Source organism: Metarhizium album, assembly GCF_000804445.1.
Source record: "Metarhizium album ARSEF 1941 chromosome Unknown scaffold_10, whole genome shotgun sequence".
Lineage (NCBI taxonomy): Eukaryota > Fungi > Ascomycota > Sordariomycetes > Hypocreales > Clavicipitaceae > Metarhizium > Metarhizium album.
Window position 1 is genome coordinate 78,892 of NW_024467584.1, and position 26,684 is coordinate 105,575.

General features: G+C 56.2%; 9 protein-coding genes across 9 annotated transcripts; 3 read left to right on the plus strand and 6 right to left on the minus strand.

Moving 5' to 3' along the window:
• Positions 1 to 1,084: 1,084 nt before the first annotated feature.
• MAM_04446 (Carbohydrate-binding WSC) lies at positions 1,085 to 1,936 on the plus strand (the record flags this gene model as incomplete). The annotated part of the gene is made up of 1 exon (XM_040823244.1): positions 1,085 to 1,936. The coding sequence occupies one exon, from the start codon at positions 1,085 to 1,087 to the stop codon at positions 1,934 to 1,936; it is 852 nt and encodes a 283-aa protein (XP_040678497.1).
• Positions 1,937 to 5,270: 3,334 nt separating this feature from the next.
• Positions 5,271 to 6,132, minus strand: MAM_04447 (protein-beta-aspartate methyltransferase; the record flags this gene model as incomplete). The annotated part of the gene is made up of 3 exons (XM_040823245.1): positions 5,271 to 5,409; positions 5,473 to 5,951; positions 6,031 to 6,132. 3 exons carry the CDS (start codon positions 6,130 to 6,132, stop codon positions 5,271 to 5,273), a joined length of 720 nt encoding a protein of 239 aa, XP_040678498.1.
• Positions 6,133 to 7,069: 937 nt separating this feature from the next.
• Positions 7,070 to 8,209, minus strand: MAM_04448 (metal homeostatis protein bsd2; the record flags this gene model as incomplete). The annotated part of the gene is made up of 3 exons (XM_040823246.1): positions 7,070 to 7,633; positions 7,691 to 8,095; positions 8,180 to 8,209. The coding sequence occupies 3 exons, from the start codon at positions 8,207 to 8,209 to the stop codon at positions 7,070 to 7,072; spliced, it is 999 nt and encodes a 332-aa protein (XP_040678499.1).
• Positions 8,210 to 8,939: 730 nt separating this feature from the next.
• MAM_04449 (uncharacterized protein) lies at positions 8,940 to 9,492 on the plus strand (the record flags this gene model as incomplete). The annotated part of the gene is made up of 3 exons (XM_040823247.1): positions 8,940 to 8,957; positions 9,042 to 9,230; positions 9,349 to 9,492. The coding sequence occupies 3 exons, from the start codon at positions 8,940 to 8,942 to the stop codon at positions 9,490 to 9,492; spliced, it is 351 nt and encodes a 116-aa protein (XP_040678500.1).
• A 305-nt stretch (positions 9,493 to 9,797) lies between these two features.
• On the minus strand, positions 9,798 to 11,012 carry MAM_04450 (Mitochondrial carrier domain protein; the record flags this gene model as incomplete). Its single annotated transcript, XM_040823248.1, has 5 exons — positions 9,798 to 10,299; positions 10,368 to 10,515; positions 10,599 to 10,730; positions 10,819 to 10,839; positions 10,910 to 11,012. The coding sequence occupies 5 exons, from the start codon at positions 11,010 to 11,012 to the stop codon at positions 9,798 to 9,800; spliced, it is 906 nt and encodes a 301-aa protein (XP_040678501.1).
• Positions 11,013 to 11,634: 622 nt separating this feature from the next.
• Positions 11,635 to 13,437, minus strand: MAM_04451 (ferrichrome-type siderophore transporter; the record flags this gene model as incomplete). The annotated part of the gene is made up of 1 exon (XM_040823249.1): positions 11,635 to 13,437. One exon carries the CDS (start codon positions 13,435 to 13,437, stop codon positions 11,635 to 11,637), a length of 1,803 nt encoding a protein of 600 aa, XP_040678502.1.
• A 1,802-nt stretch (positions 13,438 to 15,239) lies between these two features.
• MAM_04452 (uncharacterized protein) lies at positions 15,240 to 16,662 on the minus strand (the record flags this gene model as incomplete). Its single annotated transcript, XM_040823250.1, has 5 exons — positions 15,240 to 15,250; positions 15,321 to 15,862; positions 15,917 to 16,053; positions 16,110 to 16,477; positions 16,551 to 16,662. The coding sequence occupies 5 exons, from the start codon at positions 16,660 to 16,662 to the stop codon at positions 15,240 to 15,242; spliced, it is 1,170 nt and encodes a 389-aa protein (XP_040678503.1).
• A 4,610-nt stretch (positions 16,663 to 21,272) lies between these two features.
• On the minus strand, positions 21,273 to 21,641 carry MAM_04453 (uncharacterized protein; the record flags this gene model as incomplete). The annotated part of the gene is made up of 2 exons (XM_040823251.1): positions 21,273 to 21,284; positions 21,351 to 21,641. The coding sequence occupies 2 exons, from the start codon at positions 21,639 to 21,641 to the stop codon at positions 21,273 to 21,275; spliced, it is 303 nt and encodes a 100-aa protein (XP_040678504.1).
• A 2,002-nt stretch (positions 21,642 to 23,643) lies between these two features.
• Positions 23,644 to 25,666, plus strand: MAM_04454 (AMP-dependent synthetase/ligase; the record flags this gene model as incomplete). Its single annotated transcript, XM_040823252.1, has 5 exons — positions 23,644 to 23,707; positions 23,785 to 24,333; positions 24,421 to 24,943; positions 25,065 to 25,260; positions 25,334 to 25,666. The coding sequence occupies 5 exons, from the start codon at positions 23,644 to 23,646 to the stop codon at positions 25,664 to 25,666; spliced, it is 1,665 nt and encodes a 554-aa protein (XP_040678505.1).
• Between the last annotated feature and the right edge of the window lie 1,018 nt (positions 25,667 to 26,684).

Sequence of the window (26,684 nt, forward strand, 5' to 3'; positions counted from 1 at the left end):
TACATGTTATCATGAGACCAAAAAACTAGACCAGCAAATAAATATAGACAAAAAGCCAAAGTTGCCCACCAAGATGTCTTGCCATGAGCCCACGAGCGTTGCGCAGGTGCTCTCAAACAGCCATCGCCGATCGCAGCCAACATACTCCGTACTCTCCGCATGCGATGCGTGCAGCAACGAAGACGTTCAACGCCAAGCTCCTCGACTATACTGGCACGTGGAACAAATACGGTCCCGGTTTCCCCGCGCCTTTGCAGCACGACGGCTCCCTGGAGTCTCGGGCATCCGTACCGTATGCTCCCAGACTTGCACGCCAGTTTCTCGCAACAAAAGACAATTGCCTGCCACTCTATTGGCATCCAGATGCCCAGCCTCCAGCTATCTCATGGAACTCTATCGCTCGCGTCCAAATGTCTCAGACACCTCTCGGCGAGTTGACAAGCAAGACAGGCCAGCCACCCCAGCACCCTTTCCCACACAATGCCTTTCCGCCCCTGCCTAGATTGTCCACCCGCATTGGCGCCCGTCTCTGGAACGTGGCCTGAGACGGGTTATTCAATGTTTCACCCGGTCTACGTGGTCGTCCGCCCGACGGATCGCACGAGTCCAGGTCAACGGCTGCCAAACGCCAGCGTACGTCGCTGCAGCATTCCAAAGCCTTCTCCCCTGGAACACTCCTTGTGTGCAACCGGCCTCTGCTTTGTATTTGACGACGCCTGCGTGCCTTGGACGGGCTCATGAAATGGCTTCAAGTGTTTCAGCCTGGCAGCCGTGGCATCCATTGAGTGACTGCACATGTGCGCTTCAACGTGTATAAAACGCCGTGATTCCTCGCCAGTGCATCATTTCTCAACAGCCAGTCAACCACAGCAACAACTCCTCACCAACGCCCCGTCCCGCCTTGACACAAACATCTCTTTGTTGCCCAGGGACAGATTATACTCCTCCTGCTGTCACATCTCCTCCGCTCACTCGTCCTCTGTAGTCGCCATCCACCACCCAGCACTAGCACTCCCACCACCACTCTCACTGTCAACATTACACGAAACATAAACCAAACAGCAGACAAGGAACAAACACGAAAATGATTCACGCCATCCTTGCCGTTGGCCTCATGGCCGCCAGCGCCTCAGCCCAAGCCAGATACGCCTCAGACGGCTTCAAATACGTCGGCTGCGTGCAGGCCAGAGCGTGCGAGTTCCCCGTCAAGATGGACCTCGGCGACTCCTTCACCATCGCGCAGTGCCAGCAGGCGTGCGGCAAGAGCAGCTCGTTCGCGGCGGCAACTGTGGATGGCTGCCACTGCGAGGACCCCATGTCGCGCGCCGCGCCCGTCTACGACGTGGGCGACGACACGAGATGCTCCCGCGCGTGCAGGCCGGGCGACGCCGACGCCGGGCAGTGCGGCGGCCCCGTCCCGGCCGACAGGTACCGCGTGTACAACGTCTACCAGCGCGTCGCCGCGGAGCCCGCCGCGGTCCCCCGAGTCACGCTGCGCCCCGCCGCCGATGCGACCCCCGCCGCCCGCAAGACCGCGGCCACGCATGCCGCCGAGACGGCCGTCATTGGGACCGCCACGGGGGCGTCTCACCCGCCCGCCTCGTCCCACGCCCAGGAGCATCTGCCGCCGTCGCCGGCCGAGACCCGCGGCGCAGTGGCCTGCTCTAACTGCACGGCCCCGGCGGCGCCCACCGCGCCCACCGCACCCTTCCGAACCGCCGGGAACAAGCCCGCAGTTGTTTCTCTTCCGTCACGCCCGTGCCGAGGCGCCGAGTGCCCCGAGAGCCGGGTTCTGCCGCTCTCTTCCAAGGCTGCCCCTGCCGCTGCCGCCCCCAGCCACTCCGTGATTGTGAGCGGGGGGCCATGTCGACCCGCCGGCGCCATTGCCGTAGCGCTAGGTATGGCCGCTTTTGTTCTCGCCGTGGGAATGTCTTGAGTGAGAGTGAGACATAAAAACAGGAAAACAGAAAGAAAAGAAAAGAATTTTTTTTTACATTATAAATCAAATATCAAGACTACAAAGAAGAGCTGTTATAACACTATCTTAGCCGTGTAGCATTTCTTTTCATTAAAACTTTGGGGTTAAAGACAGGAGGACAGGGTGAAGGGAGTTATAGCATTGGGCGGATTATTTAAAGGGGCTACAATGAGACACGCTGGCATATTGTTAGTTTATTAGGAGTAACTGGATTTAAGGGAGCTAGGTAGATTGTTAAAATTTCTAATTTCGTTACAAAGCGACAGAGAAATTCTATCCCGCGACAGGGGCTGTGCTGTTCGTGCTACTAACTCTATCTATTCGTGCTACTACTGCTTAATTTAGCCTAGTAACTAACTGCCTATACTCTACTATATATTTTTATATATACTTGCGAGGTGGCCTGTCTATACTCAAAGCGCCAGACGTCGTGGACGATTCCTTTCGCCTCGTCAATCCATTCAGGGCGGTCAGCCCAATTACGTTCAAATCATTTCCATCGGTATGCCGGATGCAGCGCCAGGCCAGTGTAGTATATCGGCGTCTCACTCAATGTCCCGTAGTACTCATTCAACTTCTGCCAGCCCAAATTGATGTTGATCCTGAAGTGTTCAGGATCAGGGAAATGCTTAGCCATATTCTTGAAGCGCTCAAGCTGCTCGAGGAGGAATTCAAGCCTTGAACAAGGTCCCAAATATTGCCATATGACCCAGTCCACCCACGCTTCCGCTTGCGGATCTGGCCGTCGCCTTGGAGCATTTTGATCGTGGCTTCGTAGTAAGTAAGGACTTGCGCAAATATCTCCATCACCTAGGGGTCAAGGACCTGGTAGGACACGGCGTCAGGCAGGGAGTCAGGCAGGGCGTCAGGCAGGGCGTCAGTTCGGGTGCCGATCCGAAGCTGCTGTCGGAAACTTCGATGCAAGATTCAGACAAGGTCATAGTCAAAAGATCTGTTCGTCGATGCCGAACATTGCAAACAAAATGGAAGGAAGGCCAATAACGGGTGGTTAAGTCGGCGCGAAAGCGCGCCTAACGAGGGATAGCTGGCTCAACATACCCGTGTCTTGTAGATGTTTCAGGTACTTCTTAGCCAGTCTAATTTTGTATGGATCACAAAGTAGCGCGAGCCACTGTGAGCTACAAAGTATAAACGAGCCACAAGTCGTGAACTGACGCGGTTTGTGTTGCTTTTAGTTGTTCGCGTAATATTGAAATATTGAAGAATCTGAACGCGTTTTTCGAATCAGCAGGGCAGAGGCTCTTGGGTGGTCAGCGTCTTGTATTGTGAATCCTTAGTCAGTGTTGTCCAGCTGCGCTGGCTCTGCGATGTGGGTGTACGCTTGAAAATAGAGAAACTACAGCTTGTGTTGATGACGATGCCGGGTGTCTTGTGAACTTGCTTTGGCGTACCGTCATTGTATAATTTCAGCGGCTGTGGTAAAATTTCATGAAGCTGGTTGGTCGGATTTAATCCAACTGTACAAGGTTCAGAGGAGAATATTCAACTCTACATGGGTGTGCAAAATACAACTCTACGCCCCCTGCGCGAGCTCGTTTCCGCCGAGTTGCGAATGAAACTGTAGTAGAGTTGGATTTGTCTGTACTCGTATCGTAGGCTGGCTCGTCAACCACGTTGCTTCCTTTCAAGCTTCTAGGTGGCTGTCCGCCCACATTATTTGAGCATGGTTGAAGCGCCTGCAGAGTGTGCGTCATTCACAATTGGTGGGATACACCGTAAGTATGCTCTCAAGTTCTTATTGGGCTTGTAGATCGTGGCGGCGTCCCTAAATAATCGTCATTACTGGATGATCGCCACCGTTTGGAAGTCTCGCTTATGCCGATCCTAACGGAATCCTCATCCCAAGAGCACCGCCTTTTTCGAGCTCTACCACGTTCAGGTTCCTCTATGTTGCTTCCTGTCTCAGAGGCTGTCACTGTGTCTGGATGGCCGCTATGTTCGTCTCCTTCTTTCTCATTTTGTGTGGGCCGTTGTCGCTTCTTCGGGCTTTGGCTTCGGCTGTTCCCGCGGCTGTTGAACATGCCACGGTACTCGTCTGCCGACATGGAACGGACACGGGAAGACCCTGACTCTGCTATAGTTATTAATCGACGGGTGACACCTTGGCTAAGAAATGCGCTCTTAGATAGAATGGCAAGAGCAAATCGGCAGAGAAGAAAGTATCTCGAAACACCGCGAAGCGGTTGAAGCTCGAGGTTGTGGTACTCTTCTTCTAATTCTACCGTTGCGCTGTTCCATAGGACATGAGCAACCCATTTTCCTGCCTTAGGCACAATAGCGAATCGATGATCATCCCACATTTCATGTGCGTCGCGTCGGACAAGGATTGTGTTGTCGGGGCATTTCGTATCGAAGCCTTGGTCCGCATTCACAGTGTATGCAAACATACTATTTCGTTGCCACCATTCACTCTGGGCCTGGGGGATAATGTGCGCGTCTTCGTTGGGCAGTGAAGAGCCAGTTAGTCGACAAATCTGGTCGCGTTTGCCCACGTCGTCCACACCACTCTGTTCAATCGGAGCGAGTCTCTCACACCACGAATCAGGAAGCTCGGGGGGGCATGGGAAGTTATCGAAAGATGGTACGACGGGATATCGGTCATCTACATTGCCAATTTATTCCGTCAGAAAGAGTAGTCCCCAGGCAGTTTGAGAACAAAGGACATATAAACATGCCTCCTTCTACACGGAAGTAATATCGGCGCGAGAGAAGAATACCATCGGGGGGCTCCTCGACCTTTGGACCATCTTTTGTAAGTGATAAAAAGCCGTCCCATCGGGAATTGGCAAGGACGGCACATGCGATGCGTGCTGTTTCATGGTGAATTCCACATGAGTCAAGAGCCGGCAGAATGAGAAGAATGTTATGATTGTCAGGGTAGCCTGGATGGAGAAAGAACGTTTGATGTAATTCCCGCACGGGTGTGAACGGTGTACGAGGTGGCTTCAAGTTGAGCGTTGGACCGTCTGCATCTAAGTTGGGAGTGGTCGATACCTTTTGTGAGTTGCTTGCCGACATGTTTTGTGATATTGATGAGTCAATCTTCTGATGTGAACTGGAGTACTTGATCTTGGATCAATGCACGGTGATCAGTCACGTGAATGCATCGTTGGCTTGGCAACGTCGCGGATTGATATTCTTACGTTTCCAAATATCTGGCTGACCCCGTCCAAACCCCTGGCATATCTGTGGACACCAAAATCAAATGCCTTTGTAGCACTCCCCGTTTTTTTGTTGAAAATAAAATTATAAATATAAAAAAGTAGTCACATCACCTTGGAGGATCCGTCAACTTGACATACCGCACACCGCATATATTCTTCTTGGTCACTTTGCCCTCCTTGTCCTTGGAGATCCGCCACACAGACTGCATCAAACCGCGCGCGTCGTCATCGATAGGGATAAACATGCTGCTTCGGTCAGCCAGCCCGTCAACAGTGTCCGTCGCGTGGCTGTGCCAGGGCAAAACTCACCACCCCGGGGCCTTCAACTGATCCAGCAACGGCTGGTGCAGCTCCTTTGCAGAGGCCCCAACATGGATCACGTCCCAGTCTGTCCCGTAGGCCTCCTCGCCCCGTCTCGCAGGCTCCTTGAGCCCCAGCCTGCCGTCGCCGACTCTGAACTTGACCTTCCCCGAGTCCAGCAACTTCATGCCCTCTGTGCTCTTGCGCATGTTCTCCTCGCCAATCTGTCGCAGCGCGGGTATGTGTTCCAGGCCGACTACCAGTCCCCTTTCGCCGACTAGCTCGGCCAGCAGATGGGTCAGGTAGCCCGATCCGGAGCCGATGTCGAGGACCCGAGGAGCGGGGGAGGCGGCAGACGGCCTCAGGTAGGGGAGCACGTTCTCGATGGCCATGGCGTGCATGTGCGGTGCCGAAATGGTGGCCTCATGGCCAATGTACTGCGGAGAGTCTTCGTAGGGGGAGTGCGGGGCGTAGTGAGCCCGGTCGACCTGTTTTGATTCGGAATGAATAACAGATTCTCTCGGCGCAGAGAGTCAGTTTCGAAGCAGGTGAGCGCGATCAAGGTACCTTGAGGAAAGCCTCCTTGGCGCGCGGGTCTGTGATGAGGCCCGATCGCCACAGGTTCTCGACGAGCTGTTCATTTGAGCCCCCGGAGCACCGCCACGCCATGCTATAGTTTTGGCGAATGGAAGGGATGGATGCAAATGGTTGGAAGAGTTTGGCAAAGAGCATGTAGGTAGACTCGAGGGCGGGTTCGCGGGCGAGGCGAAATCGAGCAACCCGTATGTATGTAGCTGTGGGATGACGCTGTGAGCTTGGAGGAGCAGGAGCTGTTAGGCTGCGTGTCAGGATACCGCTGGGGGCAATGTCGACGGCAGAGTATCCTCGTGGTCCGGATGTAGTCTCTGATGGAATTTGACAGGGCCAGTATGAGCTGGTTACGCGAGTGTGTCTCCGGGATACTCGGGTGGCAAACTAAAGCGTGAGCGGCTGCTTACTTGTGCAAGAGAAGAGTGCTGCTGGTGCGGGGCCGTCCTCGACTCCGGGGAGCTGTCCGGAAAGGTGGGCCCCCCTCATAGGCGTCCGCGACACCTCTTCCTGCATTTGCCCTTTGGACTGGGCAGACTGTGCAGTCGTACATGTTGGCGTATCTTGATAGTTGCCAGGAGCCGTGCCGGGAGCTGTCTGGTGTAACTCGCGCCGTTCTTGCTACCAACTTCCCATCGTCGTCTTGCCTTGCACGTCATGCGTACGCACCATCAACAGTCCACACTGTGTTCTACGATAGACAAAGTCTACGCCAAGTGGCAGCTGTATTTTTGCTACCTGAACAAAGAGAAGAGAGACAAGTGCGGGCTTCGCGTCGTGTTTGTTCAACATTAGCCCAATGCAATTCCAGCCGGTGAAAAAAAAAGGGAAGGGGAAGGGGGGGAGAGAGGAAAGGAGAAAACGAGCGCAGTATGACGGAAACGCCCAAAAGAAATGCCATTCGCTTGTCCGGGTAAGCGAGCCCCCCATCGCTTCGAGTATACGTTGAGGAATCCAAATCGGCGTCATATGTACAATTGATGGGATGAATCATCACGGTGGCGGAACACCCGAGCGCCTAAACCACTCGTTCAGGGCTCTCTCCCTCGACAACAATAGGTATGGCCAGTCCTCTGTCGGGGCTCTGCAGCACGAGTTGCTCATGTCGTCGAGCTTTCAAGAATTCTGCAATACTCTTGATGAGAATGAACCATCCGACTACCATCAGTACATATCCCATCCACTCGCTGCCAGTAATCGTCGCCGCGCCGCCATCTGTGACGTCGCCTGCGTTAAAGTCGTGCGAGTTTGGATCAGGCGGAGCGGCGTATCCGTCAGGGCCACTCATGACGGGGGCGTCGCCGCTTCCAGAGTCCTTCATGTAGAAGCCGTATTGTATCAATGTAATACCGAGACCGGCACGCGATCCATTCTTGGCCGCGTGTGTCGAGTGGAGTAGATAGGTGAGCAAGAACCCAACAAGCTGGAAAGAGGTCGATATCATGCCGTTCCATATAAAGGAAAATATTGAGCCAACTGGCATTCCGTCAACATATACTTCATCAAGACCTCCGAGGCCGGGCGCCAGGATAGTGGTTTCCCAGTATGGCGGCGCAGCGTCGGCAGCGGCCTGTTCATATGACTATCCAACAATTAGCAGTGAGCGCAAACAAGTCGTTCGCGGACTACATGGTCCTACCGGAGGCTGTTCTTCCTTCTCCGAGTCGGATCTCTCCGGCCGCGCCGACAAGTTTGCGAAGACACCGTCAGTGCCTACACCGCCTCCGACGACTCGCGGTCGTGATCCTGAAGACGAATTCAGCGACGCTGGGGGCGACTGGTGAGGTGATGACTCATGGTCGACGGTTGGCAAATGCGTAGTGGAAGGCGTAGTGCTTTGCCTCACAAGCCGTTGTCTATCGTCGGCATCATCGTCACTTGCATCCTCGTCGTCAAACGCATCTTCCAGGTCCGGGTCGACACGGGCTCGTCGAGTCGGAGAGGAGGCTCGTGAATGGAATGATGGCGGCGGAGAGTTGGGGACCGGATGCACAGGTTTGGGTTCGTACGAGGATTGGAATTCGTCATCATCATGGCCGTTGACCTGTGGCGAAAAATCAGCGTTTAGTCTTGGTCGAGAAATAGAGCACTGAAAGAGAATGCTAAGCGAGGGGGAAAGAGCACCTACCCGCTCGTATCTTCCGGGCCCAGGCATCATGACTGCTGACCCGATGACAAGGTTGACAAAAGTTGAAGGGCAGGTTTGCTGATCGGGCGTCAGGAGGGCGGCAAACGCACGTAATCGAGCGAGGGGGGGATCGTGCACGCCTCGCAAGCACGAGAGCAAAGACGGTAGACTGACCAAGGGAAACAGCGCACGAATAGGGAAACGATGGAGGGGAAAGAGTCTGGTAGAGAGGTATTCGAAGAAGCAAATTAGCGATAGATGGAATGGGATGAAGGAGGGTGCCCTGCCTCATGGCGTTGACAGAGAGTCTGGAGAAGAACAAAACAGCGCTTGCGACCAGACCACTTCAACAGTTGACGACCGGACAGTCTGGTGCGCACGTGCATGGACTAAGGGCGCTACACAGCCCCCTGTGGCCACTCCGCCTCCGAAAGGACAGTGCGGGCTCACAGCAATAACAGCGAGCCGAAACCCCGTTAACCCAGCCGAGCCCACTAGACTTGGGGGAGTCGCCACGACCAAACAAGACACTGTACGGAGTTCGGGCGGCGGCTGGGATACTGTCAAGCACAGTACCAAAATACATGCAATCAACTGTAAGCCGGCGCCGCCCCGCTCGAATGTGGATCCGAGCCCACTGCGATTTCATGCCATTATGTAAGACGATTTTTGGCGGGACAGAATCGTGAAGTCGTGACGCCATAAATCAGCACCACTAGCATCATCATCCTACCAGCGCCTCACCAGCAGCCCAACACCAATGTCGCGCTCAATTGCAGTAAGTCGGATGCAAAAATCCCCCCTTCATTGCGCCATTGTGGCCCCGAAGCTCCCATCATTTTAACATCAACCACCACCAAAGCGCCGCATCTACGCCGATGCCTTTGCGAAATGGCCCAAACAAGACCTCCGGCCCGACTACCAACTCCAAGACGTCCTCAAAGCCGCCGTGGAAGAGCGTTACAAGAACTTTCAGCCGGCCATGGAGGCGGAGGAGACCCTGAAGGCGAGGGCCCTGCAGTTCCTCGTACAGGACAAGTTTAACAACAGGGTAGGTCGTCGGTCCTCGAGTCGCAAATCCCCTCCACTGCCACCAAACGAAAACATGTCACGATGGATCCGGGTACACCCTGCTTTCGTGCTCATTTCTTACTAATGCCCCGGTGCAGTACAAGCTCAAAGGACCGATGCTGGAACCTAAAAGCCAACCGACATATTTCCAAGATCTCGTCCGAGAAATTGACGAGGCACCGAGAAGGACGTGGCTAGAGCGGTTGGGCAAACGACTATCTGGAATGATTCGACTTCAGTAAGGCGCTCGGAGGCGGTTTTCCCACGGTGTCGCTCTGCCTTGTACATGTCATGCGTCGGAGAACGTTGGAGCAGACTCCTTGGATACCACGTCACGTCACGTCATGTCACGAGAAACACGCTTCCCCTCCATGCCATGGGAGACTGTACGATATGTGTATAGCATTAGAAACACGAGAAAAGACTCTAGAAACGTATCATGTATAATCCGAATAGTCTATATGTGGCTTTTGAAGTCTTACCCCTACACCGTGATATATCCGCACTGTCTAAGCGCCCAAACCCCAGCCCAATGTCCGCCAGCAGTTTAGATGTACTTCATTTCCGGGTCCAGCTTGTGAAAAAGATCCATGCTCTTCTCGTACATGGTAAAAACGATGCCGCCGCTCAACACCAGCCTCGCCAGCCTGGGCAAAGCACCGCTCCAAAAGGTCAAGACACCCTCCTGCTTGAAGATCATGGTCGCGCAGCGGAACGTATTCCCATACTGCTGGCGAGCCTCGATGCTCTGCATTCGCGTCTTGATGGTATCCAGGGGCTGCGTGACAAACACCGTAACCAGCCCGGCGAGGCCGCCCATGGCAAACGTGCCCACCGCACCGAGCTTCTCGCCCGGGGCCGTGTATGATTCAGCCATTTGCTTGAGAAACGTGTACGAGCCGAAGCGCGTGGCGCTGTTGGCGGCCTGGCGAGCCGTCGTCGGCACGAAGCCCTGGAAGAAGCCGCGGACGCCACGCTCGCGGGCAATGATGGGGACGGCGTGGAGGAAGCCGCGCAATCGGGGCTTGGGGGACTTTTTGTCGTCGATGCTGGCGAGGGTTAGCGGCTAGGCTCTTGAGAGAAGGGGGATGCTTCCTTGCCCGCGGAGTAAGCGTACAGGGTGGTCTTGATACTCTCGGTTGGTGTCACGGCCAGCAATGATTCCGTGACACCAGCTCCAAAGCCGGCGAGGACCGTTCGGGGACCGGACAGTTTTCCATCGGCGTCGGCAAGCATGCGCTTGTACTGGTCGAATGCGACGAATCCTAAACCACACGGGCTGGTGTTAGGGGGGGTCCCGCGGACACATGGCAACGGCGACGGCAGAACGACTGGTTTGGCCACGTACGAATGCCAGCCTTGGCCGAGTTTCCAATGATGAGCGTGGTGCACCCTGCGTACCACTGCTTTCCAAACGGTGGCCAGGGCAATTTCTGGCCCTCGGCCAAGCGCCTATTCAGCTGCGACCTGGTCTTGGCAACTGCGTGAGTTAGTATCGCGGTCGTAGGGTCCAAGGTCGACAGCTGCCCGATTGGCACAGCGCACCGGGTTCGGGAGCTTCAACATACATTCCGCAGGATACGTTATGGCTGGAGCAGAGCAATTTCATATTAGCAGTGTGCTGCCATGACCGAAATGTCGTCCGGGAGGTGGGCGTACCAATCTCAACGGCGCCAGCAGTCGAGCCCGCAAGAATTGACCGCAGGGCACTAGGACTCTTTTTCTTGTCCGGATTCGCCGCATCCTGTGGTGGCGACGCCATGATGCCTGCTGGTGACGATGGGCAGGACGGGCCGGTCGTTGGGCCAGAGCGACTGTGGTTGAAGGATCGAGGACCATGAGTGAAATCACGACTTGGCGGCCGAGGATGGCCGACGGCGCCGCGGCTGACTTGGGAGTGCGGAGCGGCTACGGAGTACAGTGCACAGGTTTGGCGGCGCACGTGGCGACTGCCGGTGGGCAGGGCGCCCAACTCTGGCAAGTTTTCGGTAAGAAGCGCTGCGCAGGGACAGATTGAGCCGCATGCCCATCAATCACCTTGCATGCCGCTGCTTGGCGCATGATGGCAGATCCTCAACTACCATCCTCGCATCTTCACTCTTCACACAGGGAGGAACCAGACTTGGAGCAGCTCGAGACCCCGGCCTGCTTACATGGCAGTCAAGCGTCGCCGAGCCTCGCTCCCGTAAACAAACTCGAATCAATTGCAGGTCTAAATCGTAAATGCCCTCGACATGATCTTTATTCCCGGCCGGGGTGCCTGGATCCAAGCCACGACCACCCAATCACGCGCACCTAGGAACTGAAATCCTGGGCGGGCCAGGTAAAATCCCGCCAGCGTTGGAGGTCTATCAAGCTTGCCCCGATTATGTGCCCATGGTCTATCATGTATCCTGCTCGTCCGCCTCCAGTGCCTCCTCCTGAACCTGCTGCTTCGAAAGCCTGGGGTTCCTCAGCGCCAAGGCAAACGCAATCATCGGCATGCACAAACACAAGCCCGCCGCGCAGAGCAGCAGCTGCACAGACTTGTAGCTTTCGATGATGGCGCTTCGAATCTCCGTCCCGACAGGGTATCGCGCCACAACAGCAAACGGCGACTTGTACATGTGGCCTGCCAGCGTCTCGTTGGGCTGAAAGGCCAGGTTTTGCTTGAGCGTGGGATACAACGCTTGGCTCCAGATGGCGCCGGCTAGGCAGGTACCAAAGGCGCTGCCAACGTTGTAAAAGGACAGATATAAGCCGGTGAGAATGGCAACGTGGTCGCGGGTCGCTGACGCCTGGATAGACGCCTGTGTTGGGTAGGCAAAGAGACCGCTGGCAAGACCCATGAGAACCTGTCCGCTGATCATGCCCGCCTGCGCATGAGCCGTCACCCCCCCTGGAAACCTGCAAAGTAGCACGAAGGAAAGGGCGAACAGGATCGTGCCGCCGACAATCATGGCTTTCAGTCGTCGAACCCGATAGACCACCAGGCCTGCTATGACGCCGCTCATGACGCCAAAGAAGGAGTAGAACGACAGGACGCGGGTCGCCGTGCCTATGGAAAAGTCAAAGGCCACGACGAGAACCGTGTACAGGTAGTTGCCCTGGACATACCATGCGAAGTTGAGCAGGCTTCGAACGGCGAGGGCGGCCCAGACACCGCGATCGGCCAAGAGGTGGAAAGGCACGAGAGGCGTCTTGGCACCACGGCGTTCCCAAATGACGAATGTGGGCACGAGGACGAAGCCGACGGCCAGCGAGGCAACCACGTACGGGTTTCTCCAGTGCTCGGCCGTGGTTCCAATGACGGAGGCGGGCGCGAGGATGAAGCTGAATGCACCCACCATGGTGGCCAGTCCGACGCCGTCCAGCCGGTCCGCCAGCCCCCTCGTTGACTTTCCAAGCCCCGGAAGGCTCCATTTCCATCCGTCACGGAAGCTCTTGGGCGCGGCGTGCTTTGGCGGCGAAGCGCGGCGGTCAATCTTGTACAGGGTGGTGAGCAGGGGCCACGAGCAGATGGGATAGATGATGCACCACATGCCGATGCCCCATCGCCAAGTCGCAACCGACAAGACGGCGGACGTCACGGTGCCACTGATCCAGGTGTTGACGACAAAGGGCAGGGCAGGTATGTAGCTGAAGAAGACGCGGGCCCGCATAGATGAGAAGTCGGCGACGAGGACCTCGAGCACCAGCACGATGCAAGTGTACCCTATCTGGTAGATGATTGCGCCGACGCAAAACGCATAGACCGAGGAGGCAGTGGACTCGATGAACATGCCGAGGACGTAGCAAGCGGTGGAAGCGGCCACGATCTCAAAACGGCCGAATAGATCTGCGACTTTGGCGGCCGTCGGCTGGACCGCCACGGCAACGACGCTTCGGAGCACGTTGATGGTGGACAGGTACGAGTGTAGGGAGAAGGACGAGGTAGCGTAAGGTTGGTAGGTTGCGCGGACTTGGCTCTCCAGGCCATATGCGTATCCGACGAGGAATATGCCAAAGAACAACCATGCTCGCTCCGAGGTGGTGAGCTGCGATGCCACCATTTCCATGCGCACCACGCCGCGGGCACGACTGGGGCCACAGCCGGCGTCAGACTCGGAGGAGGACAGGAGGGATGTTTGTTCGTGGGCACGCTGGGAGCTTCGGGACAGACGGGGCAACGGCTCACGGGCCGGTGTCTGAGATGGCGAGCGAGACATTTTTGTCGGGGCCTCGGATGGCGGCAGCGAGCCGCATCAACGGCCTTGCGAGTGAGGGATGGGTGACGACAGAGATGTCGCAGGGCGTTTGTCTCTCATGGCGGAAGGAGAGAAGAGCAAGGAAGCCAAGGAGGACAAAGGATCTGGCACCGGGAAGAAGAAAGAAGGGTCAGGGGGTGAGTAACAACTTGGGCTGACAATGTGACCAGGTGTGGTCGTCGGTCGACTGGACCGTGGCATGGCGGCTGCCCAGGCCAGCTGCCAGCTGGGGACCGTCGGCTGATCAGATAAGATCTCGGGCCTCGATCGGCCGCCTGAACCGATTGATGGCATGGGCCTCCGAGGTGCACTGGGCTTGGGTGCTGGGCGCTGGGCGCTGGGCGCTGGGTCAGGTGCTGCTGGGGTCGGTCTGCGCCCGTTAGCGTATCTGCTCAAGCGCTGCTCCAGCGCCTTGCGGGCCGTCCCAGGCAGCCACCCCGCCGTAACCACGTCATCGCTCGCGGGTCTGGGTGGTTGAATGTGTAGATGATGGCATGCGAGGTGCCAGAACAGGATTACATACAGCAGTACGTACTAACGGTAGTACGCCGCACCCCGTGTCTGAATAACTGCCCAGGTAGTTCGTACGTACGGTGTCACGGAGCACCAACGTCCGAGATGCGCCGGAGGACAAACCCACTTTGCCCGCCTGCTGAGCAACCCTCCGTCGGAATACGACGTCCACCAACGGCGAGCGTGAACCCGTGGTTTTACATGGCACAAGCAAGGCTGCCTGTTGTGGATGCCGCGTCCCACTTGGGAGGCGGTGGAAGCTGAACATGTCTGCCATCCAAGGGACTCCGTAGTACTACGTACGGAGTACTCCGTACGTACAATGTACTTCGTGTCGCCGCACCACCAGCTTGCGGATATACTCGGACCTGCGAGCAACACCGTCCGCCACGTCTAACTTGTCGCAAAGACTCGCAACCTGCAGTGCTCCGTCCCCGGGGGGGTGTCGTGTAACGTCGGACAGACTCGTAGCACCGACAACATACCCATGTGCCTTTCTTGCCGTCATTAAGTCCGCATGTGGCGCCAGCGTCTCCCGGACACCGTACTCGACCTTCATTCATACGCTGATTAACTCTTTTTCTTTCATGTTTGAATACCGTTACACAACAGCGTGTCTGAGAAAGAAACAGCTCTTGCAAGGCACAAATCATTAAGAAAGTGTGCCGTGCTGATAGGACGGACTCCCCTGGTGTGATCATTAATGGCTCAGCATCATGACATGTGTAGAATGGTCAATACAACAAAATGTAGGTTCACAAGTCATAATTACCCTTGGACTTAGCGTCGCAGCGGCCATGGTGTAACGGTCAGCATGGCTGATTTCCATTCAGCCGACTCGGGTTCGACTCCCGATGGCCGCATCTATTTCTGTGAGATCTGCATTTCGTCTTACGTCGTCTTTTTGTTTTGTGGGTGATCTCGCGAGATGGATTTGTCAATTGACGTTTGCTCCGCCTCGTCTTTGCTTTCACAACGTTCCCCTCCGGCGGTCGCCACATCCAGCCGCCAGCAGTGTCTATGGCAACCCGCCAAGCCTTTATCGAGCCCGAACCATTCGCTCTGATGCGCCTTGTTCAACATCAGTCGATTCAACGTCATTGATGCTACGCAGGCAGCTCAAGTAACCGACTTGAGCTTCATGGTGTTGTTGTTGGCCCGCGGAGAGCGCTCCTATTGCATTGGTTTATACTATTCCCACATTCGGCTCATTTGGTATGCCAACCAAAGTGTAGACGCGCAACGACGGCCTAACCCTCGGCTTGCAGTTTCATACCAAGCACAAGAACAGCGGTCACGTCTCTTATGCCTTTCCCAGCGCCACCTCTTACTTGTGCAAAGAAGCAGCGGATCAAGCCGCGTAGACTGGCCACGTAGTGCAAGCGCGGCAGCGGGAGGAGACGCGAGCAGATCTGCGATGGACTTGCCGCGGTCCATGTAGAGGGTTCGCATGCAGTACAGCATAACGGCATATTGAAACGCCCTGGCCAGATCCTCAGTCATGCTTGCAATGGTGGCGTGGGGAGCGTCGAGCCCGGCCGCTCCATTGTCCCGGCCCTCGGGGAAAGGAGATGGTGCGAGTTCGAGCAGCTGGTATTGCGCCCAGGCTGCAGGATCAAACGATGCGATGCGGCAGAATATTTGCCAACACGCCGTGTCTAGGTCGGGCGCGTCTGCCATGGCACCCTGGCCAAGCAGCCGTACATGGTCGATTCGGATGATGCATTCAAGTAGTTGGTCTGCGCAGGGAAAGTCGGAATTCGCGCCGTTCCTGAAAACTGCGCCAAGAAAGGGAATGTATTCAAGCTGATGCCGTGCGTCACGGGCACGGAGCATGTTGCCGGGTGTGAATATGGCGCCCAGGACGTCCATGCTGACCTTTGTCAATTTTGCGCCTTGGCCATGCTTTGCACGGGTGGCTACTCACAAGATGAAGGTGGTCAGAGCCTCGCATATGGACGTTCCGTTTTCGGGCAGGAATGATTTGAAACCACCACGCTGGGCGATGATGGCTCTCGCGGCGTGGAGATGGGTCGGCCATGCCCCAAAGGCTGACTGTTGAATCTATGCACCGTAAGCTGGTCATGTACCCTATTTTGTGTCCGGCGGGCGCTGCGAACCTCTACTCTCATCAATGTAATGACGGCCACGAGCACGGTATCGCTATACCGGAGATCTGCATCGTTCAGGTCCTCGCCGAGCTGCCTCAGCGTGCGCTGGTGATGCCTGTATATGACGCCAACAGATGGGTTTTGAAACGACGATACTCCATGTTTTGCGCCGTGCACGAGCTGGCCGCGCGCATTGCTCGACGTCAGTGGGAAGTTGTCTTGGGTTGCGTGGCACCGTATAACCTGGTGCGTGAGGCAGCTCGAGATGATCATGCTCATCATGACGTCCGGGAAGTACGACCAGTACTGAAGCTCGACTCTGTGAGGGTTGACTCCCGTGTCAAAAAGAACCAAGTCTGAAACGACGTACTTGTTCACTAGTCCCACGACGTTGTTAGTTTTAGTCCGCTGGCTGCGATGTGATGCTGCAATAGGTAGCCAATCACATACTATATTCCAGCATGGAAAGGTACAACATGTGGTTGTGATAACCAGCAGGGACTAACTCGCGCGATACAGGCTGCTTCCTCGACAGCGGTTTGCCGCCTTGCCTTGCTTGCATTGCATTGGAGTGATTCACAAAAACGCCTTTCGATTCACAGCGTGTTTGAAAGTGTGATTTCGCCAAGATTCGGCTTGGCTCTCGTCCCTCTTGCCCATCCTTGGACATGAGCACCAATCTTGGCCTTCCCTTCCTTTTCCGCGTCGGCCTTGGCGCGTTTGCACAGGCGGTGGCTTCGCTCGAGTTTCCCTCTTGCACCAGTAATTTGGGCTTCACCCAGAGGATAGCTTGTGTGCCGTAGCCCAGACATTCCACGCCTCGTGCCAGGCACTTGTCGCAACTGGGCTTGGTGGCATCGCAGCGAAGCCGCTGACGCCGGCATGTGTGACAGGGACCGTCTCTGATGCGGCTGGGCGGTTTTGTGCAACTGCCTGCGGATAATGCCGTGCTGAGTTGTGAGAAGGCATTACCTTGATCTGAGGGCGGAGCCATCGCCGTGTCAGAGAATTCGTCGAGGTTGCGGTTGGATTTGTCGGCATTTTTTTTCAAGCACTGGTAGGAGCACATGTTGAGAAATACCTCGAGTCTTCCTGTCAGTCGGGTGACGTTCGGTCGCTGCGATTCGACTCAGACCTCCAATGGGTCCTTGTAAGCCCCTTCATGGCCCCCATTTTGCACTGCCGGCCTGTCAATGATTACGTTGGGTCGCAGTTGAGCCCTTGAACAAGGGCGGCGTCGTTACGTTGCGCCGGGAAACGCCTTACGGGGCGACGTCGACGTAAAATCTGCATCGCTGACCCCCCCCCGTGCTATTGGATGGGGACTTGTGGCCGTAAGCTTCGTTTGTTATTCGGGCAACCACGGGTTGGGGTGTCTGTGAAGAGCGTAGGTGCGTGGCGTGAAGGTGGGTTGACGATGAACTCTGGCTTGGGGAGAAGCCCCAGGATGATGTGTTTCGTGAGACAGTAGACTGTCGATGATTGATCACAGCGTATGAGATAAAGCTAGAGACGACGTGAGAGGCGTCCGGAGTCTGGACAGTGCAAATCCCGGGTCTCGTTTATTTGGGCAGACCAAGCGCGTGAGGAAGCCAGCCGTGGTCCGTGAGGGTTGTCGACAAAAAGTCTCAGATGAGCCTCGAATCATGGAGGTGAAACCCCAACCCTAAGCAAAAGCACTGCATCACTCTGTGTGTCCCCACGCGGCTTTTGCCCCGCAACGCAACGCGTCTGGGGTACTCCGTACATGACGCGCGTCTCTCGCGTCTTTCCTCTTTCTTTCTTTGTCTTTGGCACGGTGTAGGTAGGCATTTTTATCCAAACGACTTTGGGCCTTTTTTTTTTTTTTTTTTTTCTTTTTTACCCCACGCACCACGCACGGAGGACTGATGAATGAAACGAATCCGAGCTATCGCAAAGTGCCTCGTCTCTGCGCCTTCTGGATCATGACAGTTGCATCTGTCCCTCTGTGAGAGATGGCGCCCACACGCACGCAACCGACGCAGCCGAACAGGAGACAAACCACGTTGTCCTCTCATTTCGAGGTATCCGCGTCGGGTATGCAGCCAACTGCCGGCGTCGCCAAAGGGACGCGCTTGGCAAATCGTCCCTCTGCAGCCTCGAGAAAAAATAATACATCAGACCGCGTCGTAACAGACGTTCTGCTTGCTATCAAGCCTCAACATCTGAAAAATATCTGCTTGGGACAAAAGAACCACGAATATCGGAATTACCGTCTAAAAGATGGCGTGGAGCGGCTGTGGCTCTACGAGACCCGTGGAACGGATCAGGATAAGGGGTCCCAAGCAATAACGTGTGAATTTCATCCCATCCTTGTGCCTCTTGTTTTGTGCTTTTAACTGATGTTCCCTCCCTCCCCTTTTTTACCAGTCATATCGCTGCTATTCCTCCAACAATCCGCCATAAACCGGGCTCCGTGCCGATGGAACCCTTTGGCATTGGAAATTCTGATTTCAATGAGGGCAAGAAAGTCGCCAAGTACGGATATCCCATAGTCGAGCTCTATCAGCTTGTGAAACCCATCGCTCTACAGGAGCTGACGACCATATGGGGGACGGGAGCGCCAATGGGGTGGTCATATGTAAGGAAAGACATGTGGCTAGACCGTTGGGGACCGGAAGATGAGCGAAACGACAAAGTAAAGCAGATCCTGGGAAAGGATGACGCATTCTTGAAGCGATAAAGCAAGCCCGGCGTCCTCTGTCAACGACGGCAGCGGGTGTGCATGTGAAGAATCTCTAATTCTTATTCAACAGCCTCGAGGGACTGTATGTACTGTCTGGCGGGCTGGAAGGCAGGTTGCACCGCCTTTTGAGCTTGCACACAGAAACTTGCGCAGAAAGCAAACCCTCTAAATCTATTGTTGCAGATGAAACCAGACAAAGCACCCGCGGTTTCGGTTTCGGTGAAGGGACGACAGGTCAAGCATCAGCTTCCACTCGCACTGTTCCAATGGCTGCCTTGGCTGCCTTTGGTTCAAAACGCATAATCAGAGCGTGAGGCGCGCAACAGGTTGAGGTTGCAAGCCTAGCGCTCAGCTAGCCCAGGTTTCCTTGTTCAAAACTCCCCGAAAGTACTCGACAGAGTAGGATGCCCGAAACAACATGTGAGGGTGTTTTAACCACCTCTCGACCTCGTCCCAAATGCGCCGGAGCCCTTGGTGTCCATGCTTGGCCTTGAGTCTGGTGTAGCTGCATAGGCCGTCCAAACCTAACAGTTCCATGGCACTGTAGCCCCCTTTGCAGACATAGAAGCTCTTTGACAGCTTGGCTCCGCTCCAGTCAACAATGAGAGGAGCGTAGATGATGTGCGGCATCCGAATGCTTGTACGGCCAGTCCTGGCAGACCACTCCGCGAGCGGGCGATAGAGACAAGCCTCTTGATACGTCCCGGCGTAGTCTGCGCCCGTGACACGGATGTGGTGGGCAGACTGGTCAAGAACATGGGTCATGGAGCGGATGAGGTTCCTCGTCGGCGTGTTTGCCTCGAGTCGAACCACCTCTGAAGGGTCATTGAATGAAATGCTGTGCTCGCCGTGGTTCGGACAGGCGAAAGTGACACCGCTGTCGGTGTAGCGGTTCAGCCTGCCGTGTTTCTCGACGAGGCCACACCCATCAACGGGACAGGCAGCACGGATGGCTAATGCTTGGTGTTTAGGTGCTAGCTGCATGGCAAGACGGTCCCGGTGGCCAACAATGTAGCTCATCAAGGCCGGAACTGCCGGGTGGGCAGAGAAGTCAGACTGGCGGCTGGTGCGGAAGGGGATACCAGACCATGCGGACATGAGGCCAAGGAGTTGCTCATACTCGCCCATGTGCACTGCGAGGGCCGCCGGGTTGTCCCTGTACGTGCGCTGGTACTGGACTCGGTGTATCTCACAGGTTTCGTTGCTGACGGGTGCTGTGTCGACAAAGGTGACTTGGACCGATACTTCAGCCTCAGCCTCAACCTCGGCTTGATCGTCACGTCTGGTCCGCAAACGCAACGCCCGGGCGAGCAAGAAAGCCAGGCTGAAGACAACCAGAGTGCCCGCGTGGGGCGAGTTGTTTGGCTGCGCCCCAACATGGATGACAACGGGACGTGTAGGGAGGCTTGATGTCCCCGGCCGGGCGGCGAAGTCGAGGTGCTCATCATTGGCGAGGGCCTGAAGCAGAGGCCCAACAATATCATGTTTGAACGCGTAGGCGCCGCCGCCGAGGGGATGGTGTACCTGACCGTCGTGGAAGGCCGCCCAGAGGGGGCCATGGTGACGCAGGTGTGGCACGAGATGCTGCATGGCTGCGAGAACGTCCTTGTCGGCTATGTCGTGGTGGCCGTGATGGTTGCCCTCGTTGTTCGCGCAGGAGGGTTCGACCGTTCGCTTGAGGAGGTTGATTAATGCCTGAACGGCTGTCGAGCCATGGCCTGTATCGAGCTGTTCGGTTTGACCAGGAAGAGCCATGACCGGCCGCTGCAGAGTACTCGAGTCCAATAAAATGCTATTTCAATGTGCGCGGATGACGGGGTATGGATGGTACTTGGGGGACAACGACGAATCTCGAGCGACGAATCCCGAAGTGACGACGCAGAGAGGAGCCGGAAACGGCCGTGCCAAGTTTGACCAGAGGTAGAGGAGAAGAGAGAAAAAAAAAGGCCCTGGCAACTTGGCAAGGAAGGTGGTGGTGGCCCATGGGAATGCGCCATGCTTCTTGATCCGGCTTCGCAGTAGGGTTAGGGCTTCATAATTCACATCCAGGGCCGGTGGCCAAACAAAGGCCAACAACGGTTACGCGAGACTGTTCACTCGGCCTCCACGGACGCAAGGTCGAGGCCGAGGACCTTGGTACCAAAGCTGATTACTAGATTTGAGTTCGTCTCGTGGTTCAAAGCCTAGTCTCATCCCCCCTGGTCACGGAGAATAAACACAAGTCTTTGTTGCCGGTGCTCGGAAAACGCAACGAGGCGGGAATCTATTTCTCTACTCTACTGGTATGGCTGGACAAGCTCAAACCCCAACAGGAGAACTCTATACAACCACCCGGCTTCATCATCCAACGGGGCCCAACATGGCCAGGAGCCAACAGCACAAGACAAGATATTCCGTGCAATTTAGGGCTCGAGCGCGTTCTCAATGATCTCTGCTTGTTTCCTGATATTTTGGATCTGCTTCTTTCACCTGGCTTCCTGTAGTTTTCCGCATTAGCTTTCAAGCTCTCCCCCAACTCGTTCAACTTTTGTCCGTGTGCTTACCTGTTCAGGGAGTCTGCGGTCCTTGTCCTTGCTAGCCTGGACGGACTGCTGGATCAGTTCCAATATTTCCTTGCCCTCTCCCTGCGCTTGCCCACCAGAGCCATTCACCAAACCTGTCGCCAACTTGAGCATTTGCTCACTCCTTTGTCCCGCGAGCTCGTTGCGTTTTTTTTGCCCCTGAATGCTTGGGTCAATATCTTTCTCGACAGTAGCAATCATTTTCTTGAGGCACTTGACCTCCCCTTGGGCCGCGGGAACGTCCACACCGGACGTGCCAGTAGGAGCGGCCATGGCCAGTCCGGAAAGGCAAGAGCAAGAACACTAGAGGCCTTCATATTGATAAGATTTGACTTGTAGGAAAATCAGAGGGGACAGGTAGAATCGTGCTGCTCGGCAGACGAGTAGATAGGTTTGCGGTGAAACTTTTGATTTTGCAACTTGCTGTGCTTTGCTAGGGAACGCCAGAAAAGGAGGGTTGCGTCGAGCAATATATATACCTCGACGCATACACACGCATTTCTTTGTGCCAGCTCACAAACGTGGCAGAACAGGAGCACCATGATGCACCCACTCGGCATCATGCTTCTGGAGCCGTTGAGAGGGTCTGTTCTGACCCGTGAAAAGGTGTAACCGCTCCGTGTGACGGCGAGCTGCGGCGTTTCCGCCTCTCACGATGTATCCCTTTTGTCCGAGTAGTAGGCAGTAGCAGCGAGAGAGTGCCCGCCGGCGGTTGGCCCGTGTCGGAAACTTGTCTAGCTGGAGTCTGTTTTTCTTCGACCTGACATGGATTGGCGCTTGGTGGAGACCGGACGAGAGCAATAAAGCACGGGAATAATACATAATACGTGATCCGCCGCATTTCCTGTCGTCTCTGCCTCATCGCTTCAGCTGATGAAGAAACCACCAACCCCTCGGCTTTCGGTCTTGGCGCAGCGTCGTCATGCGGCTGGCTTGAATCTTGAATGCAATCTTGTTGCGCCAAAGCAAGGCGTTGCTTTTGGCCGCCCATGAATCCGTCATGGTAGACATGGCGCTTGGAGGCCATCTTGTTCCATGTGGTTCGGAACCATGGAAAACATGACTCGACAGAATCCAAGGCCTTGAAGAAGCACGTCACGCCAAACCTTGAAATGCAGAGATGAAGTTTGTTTCACAGCTTATTGACGCATCACTGTTGTTGCTGCTGTTGTTGTTCTTGTTACCCTATCCGCTCCTGAGCCATCCGAGCGTCACGTCGCATCGAAGTCAATCCGAAGTTGCGGTCAACAAAAGACAAACGCCTCAACCGCATGACTTGCGCCAACAAGGCTTGAAGCCTTGACTCATGATGCCTTGGTCACTTTGGCCGAGGTTACACGCAGGCAAGCCGTGGCATCCCTTGATCATATACCGCGTGTAAAGCACTTCGAAGGGCTGGGAAACCACCAATTGATACACGTGACAAGGGCTCGTCTGAGGGCTGGGACTTTGGCGTTGATAGTAAAGCTCTTCTGCCCCAGGTCTCGTTCTCCAACTTGCTGTTACGGCTTGGTAGGACGGCGAGTGCAGGCGGCATTGCGTGTGCCAATGCTAGTTGTAACTTGTGCCTGAGAGGTGGCGTTTTGGAAGCCCTCTCTTCAAGGACCCAGCGTGACGGTTACACAAATGCAACCCGGCTCGACGAGGAACACTGCGTCTATTGGTCTATTGGTGGTTTCGCGAGCCGTGCCCTCGGGCCTTTTGCCGTCTACCGGCGCCTCGTTCGTAACTTGTGTCCGTGATTGTCTGTGAAGGAGCCTCACCCGATCCGGGGTAACTCGCACCATGCGTCGTTCCACGGGCCCGTCAATCGTCCAACCTGTACTCCGTAGAGCCCGGTCTTGTTCCCGTTCACACCCCGCTCTTGGCCCGGCTGTTAGCGCCTCTGGGTGGCAACTTGGACTTGCGGAACGTTGGACTCCCAACCACAACAAGTTGATGACCCTGGTTGGCGTTATGTATTGGACCAATGCCCAATGAGCAACCCCGATGGCGTCCCGTCTCCCGGCCCGGCTTCCTTTGCGGGGTAGAGAGGTCAGAGGCGACTTGGTGATGGGGAGGGAAGACGTGTGGTTGCCAGGCCGAGGCTTCGGCCATGTCCATCTCCATCTGCGCCCAGTGCCTCATTTGGTCCAGCCATTCCTTTTCCAGCCCCTGATACGACTGGTTCCCGCTATAAAGTACGAAGTCCAGTTCCGCGAGTCCTCGCTGCTCGTCCTCTTGTCCTCTCGTCCTCTTGTCCGCCGAGCCTCCTGACCCCCTGAGCGCCAGCGCCATGATTTACAACAGCGGAAACGTCGCCGCCGTGCCCAACGTCGACCTCTTGACCTTTCTCTTTGGTAACGTCGCCAGGCCTCGGCGCTCCATGGCCCTACACGATGGGCGGGCAGGCGGACCAGCTGACGCGCACCACCAGAGCACCCGACGTGCCGAGCAGAGGAAGACACGCCCTTGCACGCCGAGGCGCATGATGCCGCTCACGTCATTACCAAGTCGGCAGCCCGCGACCTGACCAGGCAATTCGCCCATTTCCTCCGGCACACCTACGGCGTGGGAAGCTCCGGACCCGGCCAAGACGTCGTCGTCTCCGTGTCGACTGGCCAGAGCGCGCTGCCCTGCGTGTTCTGGGGCGTCATCGGCGCCGAGGGCATCTACTCTGCCGCGTCCTCGGCCAGCACGCCCGCAGACCTGGCCGGGCAGATCAACGACGGGCCGGGCAGGGTGCTGGTCTGCAGCGACGACCTGCGCCCTCTCGCCGAGGCAGCCGCCGGAGCCGCCGGGCTTCCCCTGCGCAACGTGCTCGTCCTCAAGTCACACCCACGTCTTGAGCTCCGCAGCGCCGACGGCTCGGCCGCGTGCGACTTCAGACAGGGCCTCGAGTGGCCGAGGATAACGGACCCGGAAGAGCTGGAACACCGCACCATCTGCATACTGTACTCTTCCGGAACGACGGGTCTGCCCAAAGGTATCCCGTGTCCGGGCACAGACGGGGCCCTCTCCCACGTCTCCCACGGGGCGCCGCGTTCAGCGCGTTAACATGCTTCTCGTGCAGGCGTCCGAGTCTCGCACACAAACATGGTCGCGGAAGCCGTGCTGCCCTCGACCCAGAACCGCCCCGTGTTCGAGCAGTGGGAAAAGGAGGGCCGGCCGTTCGAGGGCCGCACCCTCGGCCATCTCCCGGCCGCCCACATCGCCGGCGTGCAGGGCTATTTTGTCAGCCCCTTCTACGAGGGCAGCTGCGTCTACTGGATGCCCAAGTTCAACTTTGACGACTTCATCAGGTACTGCGCGGAGCTGCGCATCACGCACTTGTTCAGCGTGCCGCCAATCTACATGGCCATTGCGAAGCACCCAGCCGTCAAGGACCAGCTGAAGCACCTCCGGTATGCAGTCAGCGGCGCGGCGCCGCTCAACGGCGAGACCCAAGAGGCTGCGAGCAGGAAGCTGCCGAGCGACGCGTACTTGGCCCAGATTTGGGGCATGAGCGAATCGACGGGGACGGTGACGAACCTGGCCCCCGACAGGTCGCCGACCAACAGCGCCCTGGGGTACCTGCTTCCCAACATTACCCTACGGTGAGTGAGTCCTCGGAGGGACGAAGAAGAGGGGGAGGAGGGGAGCTTCTGAATGCGTCTCCAGGAGAGCTTGGCTTGTCGACACGGCGAGACGGCTGACGTGACGACCTCGGTTGCATAGGCTGGTGGACGAGGACGAAAACGACGTCAAGCCAGGCGAGGCCGGGGAAGCCTGGCTCAAGGGCCCCGTCATAACAAAGGGCTACCACAACAACGCCGAGGCCAACAAGTCCTCCTTCAGCGCCGACGGCTGGTTCAAGACGGGCGACATCCTCCGCGTGGAGGAGCACCAGCTGTACATTGTCGACAGGAAAAAGGTCCGCCCGCCCAGTCGCGAGCGCACGCGGGGCTCGAGAATCGACCAGAACCATGCTGACGGCGCGCTCCTAGGAACTCATCAAATACAAGGGCCTGCAAGTCGCTCCCGCCGAGCTGGAGGGCATTCTCATTGCGCACCCGGCCGTCGTGGACGCCGCGGTGGTCGGCGTTGCGCACGACGGGGACGAGTTGCCGAGAGCATATGTTGTTGTGGCGCCAGCTGCACGGGGCAAGATTACCGAGGACGAGCTGAAGGATCATGTCAAGAGCCAGGTTTCGAGGCACAAGCAGCTCAGGGGTGGCGTCGTTTTCGTCGACGAGGTGCCTCGCAGCCCCTCGGGCAAGATCTTGAGACGGCAGCTCAGGGACCGGCACAAGACGGAGGGCACGCAGCCCAAGCTGTAGATGAACTGGGCCGTCATTCCCTTCTTCAGTGAATCCTTTGGGCTTGCTTCCAGGTCTGACTGTTTGGTAGGTGGGCGCGGACGCGGAGGGCAGCATCCTGGCTGCATCCTGGATTTTTGTGTTTTTTGTGTGCATGGCAGCGGCCGCGGCCAGGTTTTCATAGTCGTTTCCGGTCGGCAAAGAGGTTCTTCGGGGGAGAATATCTAGCCATGGCATATTCGGGGTCCAGCCAGGCTTTAATTTCCAAGAAAAAGATGCACTCGTGAATTTGCATCACTAGAAACTTGTGTCGCCGGTCGAGATGTGGAAAACGTACATGATCATGGGTGACCAGTTGGGTTTTTCCTTATGGTGTATACCCTCTATATACCATGATAAGCCCTCGTCTCTCGCAAGTTACTACGACGGTTCAAAGCCGTTCATCTTCCGTAGTATAGTGGTCAGTATGCAAGCTTGTCACGCTTGAGAGACCCGGGTTCAATTCCCGGCGAGAGCCACTTTCCTTTTTGGTCGTCCAAGACCATGGTCGTCGACGGCGGACGGACGAGTCGTCGAGTTGACAACGGGCAGGTTCAGTTCCCGCCTTCTTCTTTTTTTCGCCATGATTCCCGTGTCTCGTGCTCTTTACGACTTCTATAACTGTCAAATCCTGGAACACAGTTTGTCCTTTGGCCGCTTCGCAACGTAGAGCAAAGCAAGAATTAGAGCAATCGTGAAGACCGAAAACACGAGCCAAACCCACCGCCGTCTGCATCATCTCGACTCAGCAAATCTATACTTGTAGAGTGACACCACCACGTGCCTATCCAGCCCGTTGGAAATACGTAGAGCCATCCACTCGGAATGGCTTCAAACCACCATTGCTACTGTCGGTGCTGGCGCCCGACTCCAAGAGCACCATCCATGAACCGCACAACGCACCGTCCCCCATCCGGCATGTTGGACCTTGACAATTTCACATTGAACAACTTGCAGGGACATGCGGAAAGACTGTCGCACACAACCCAATGCTTCTATT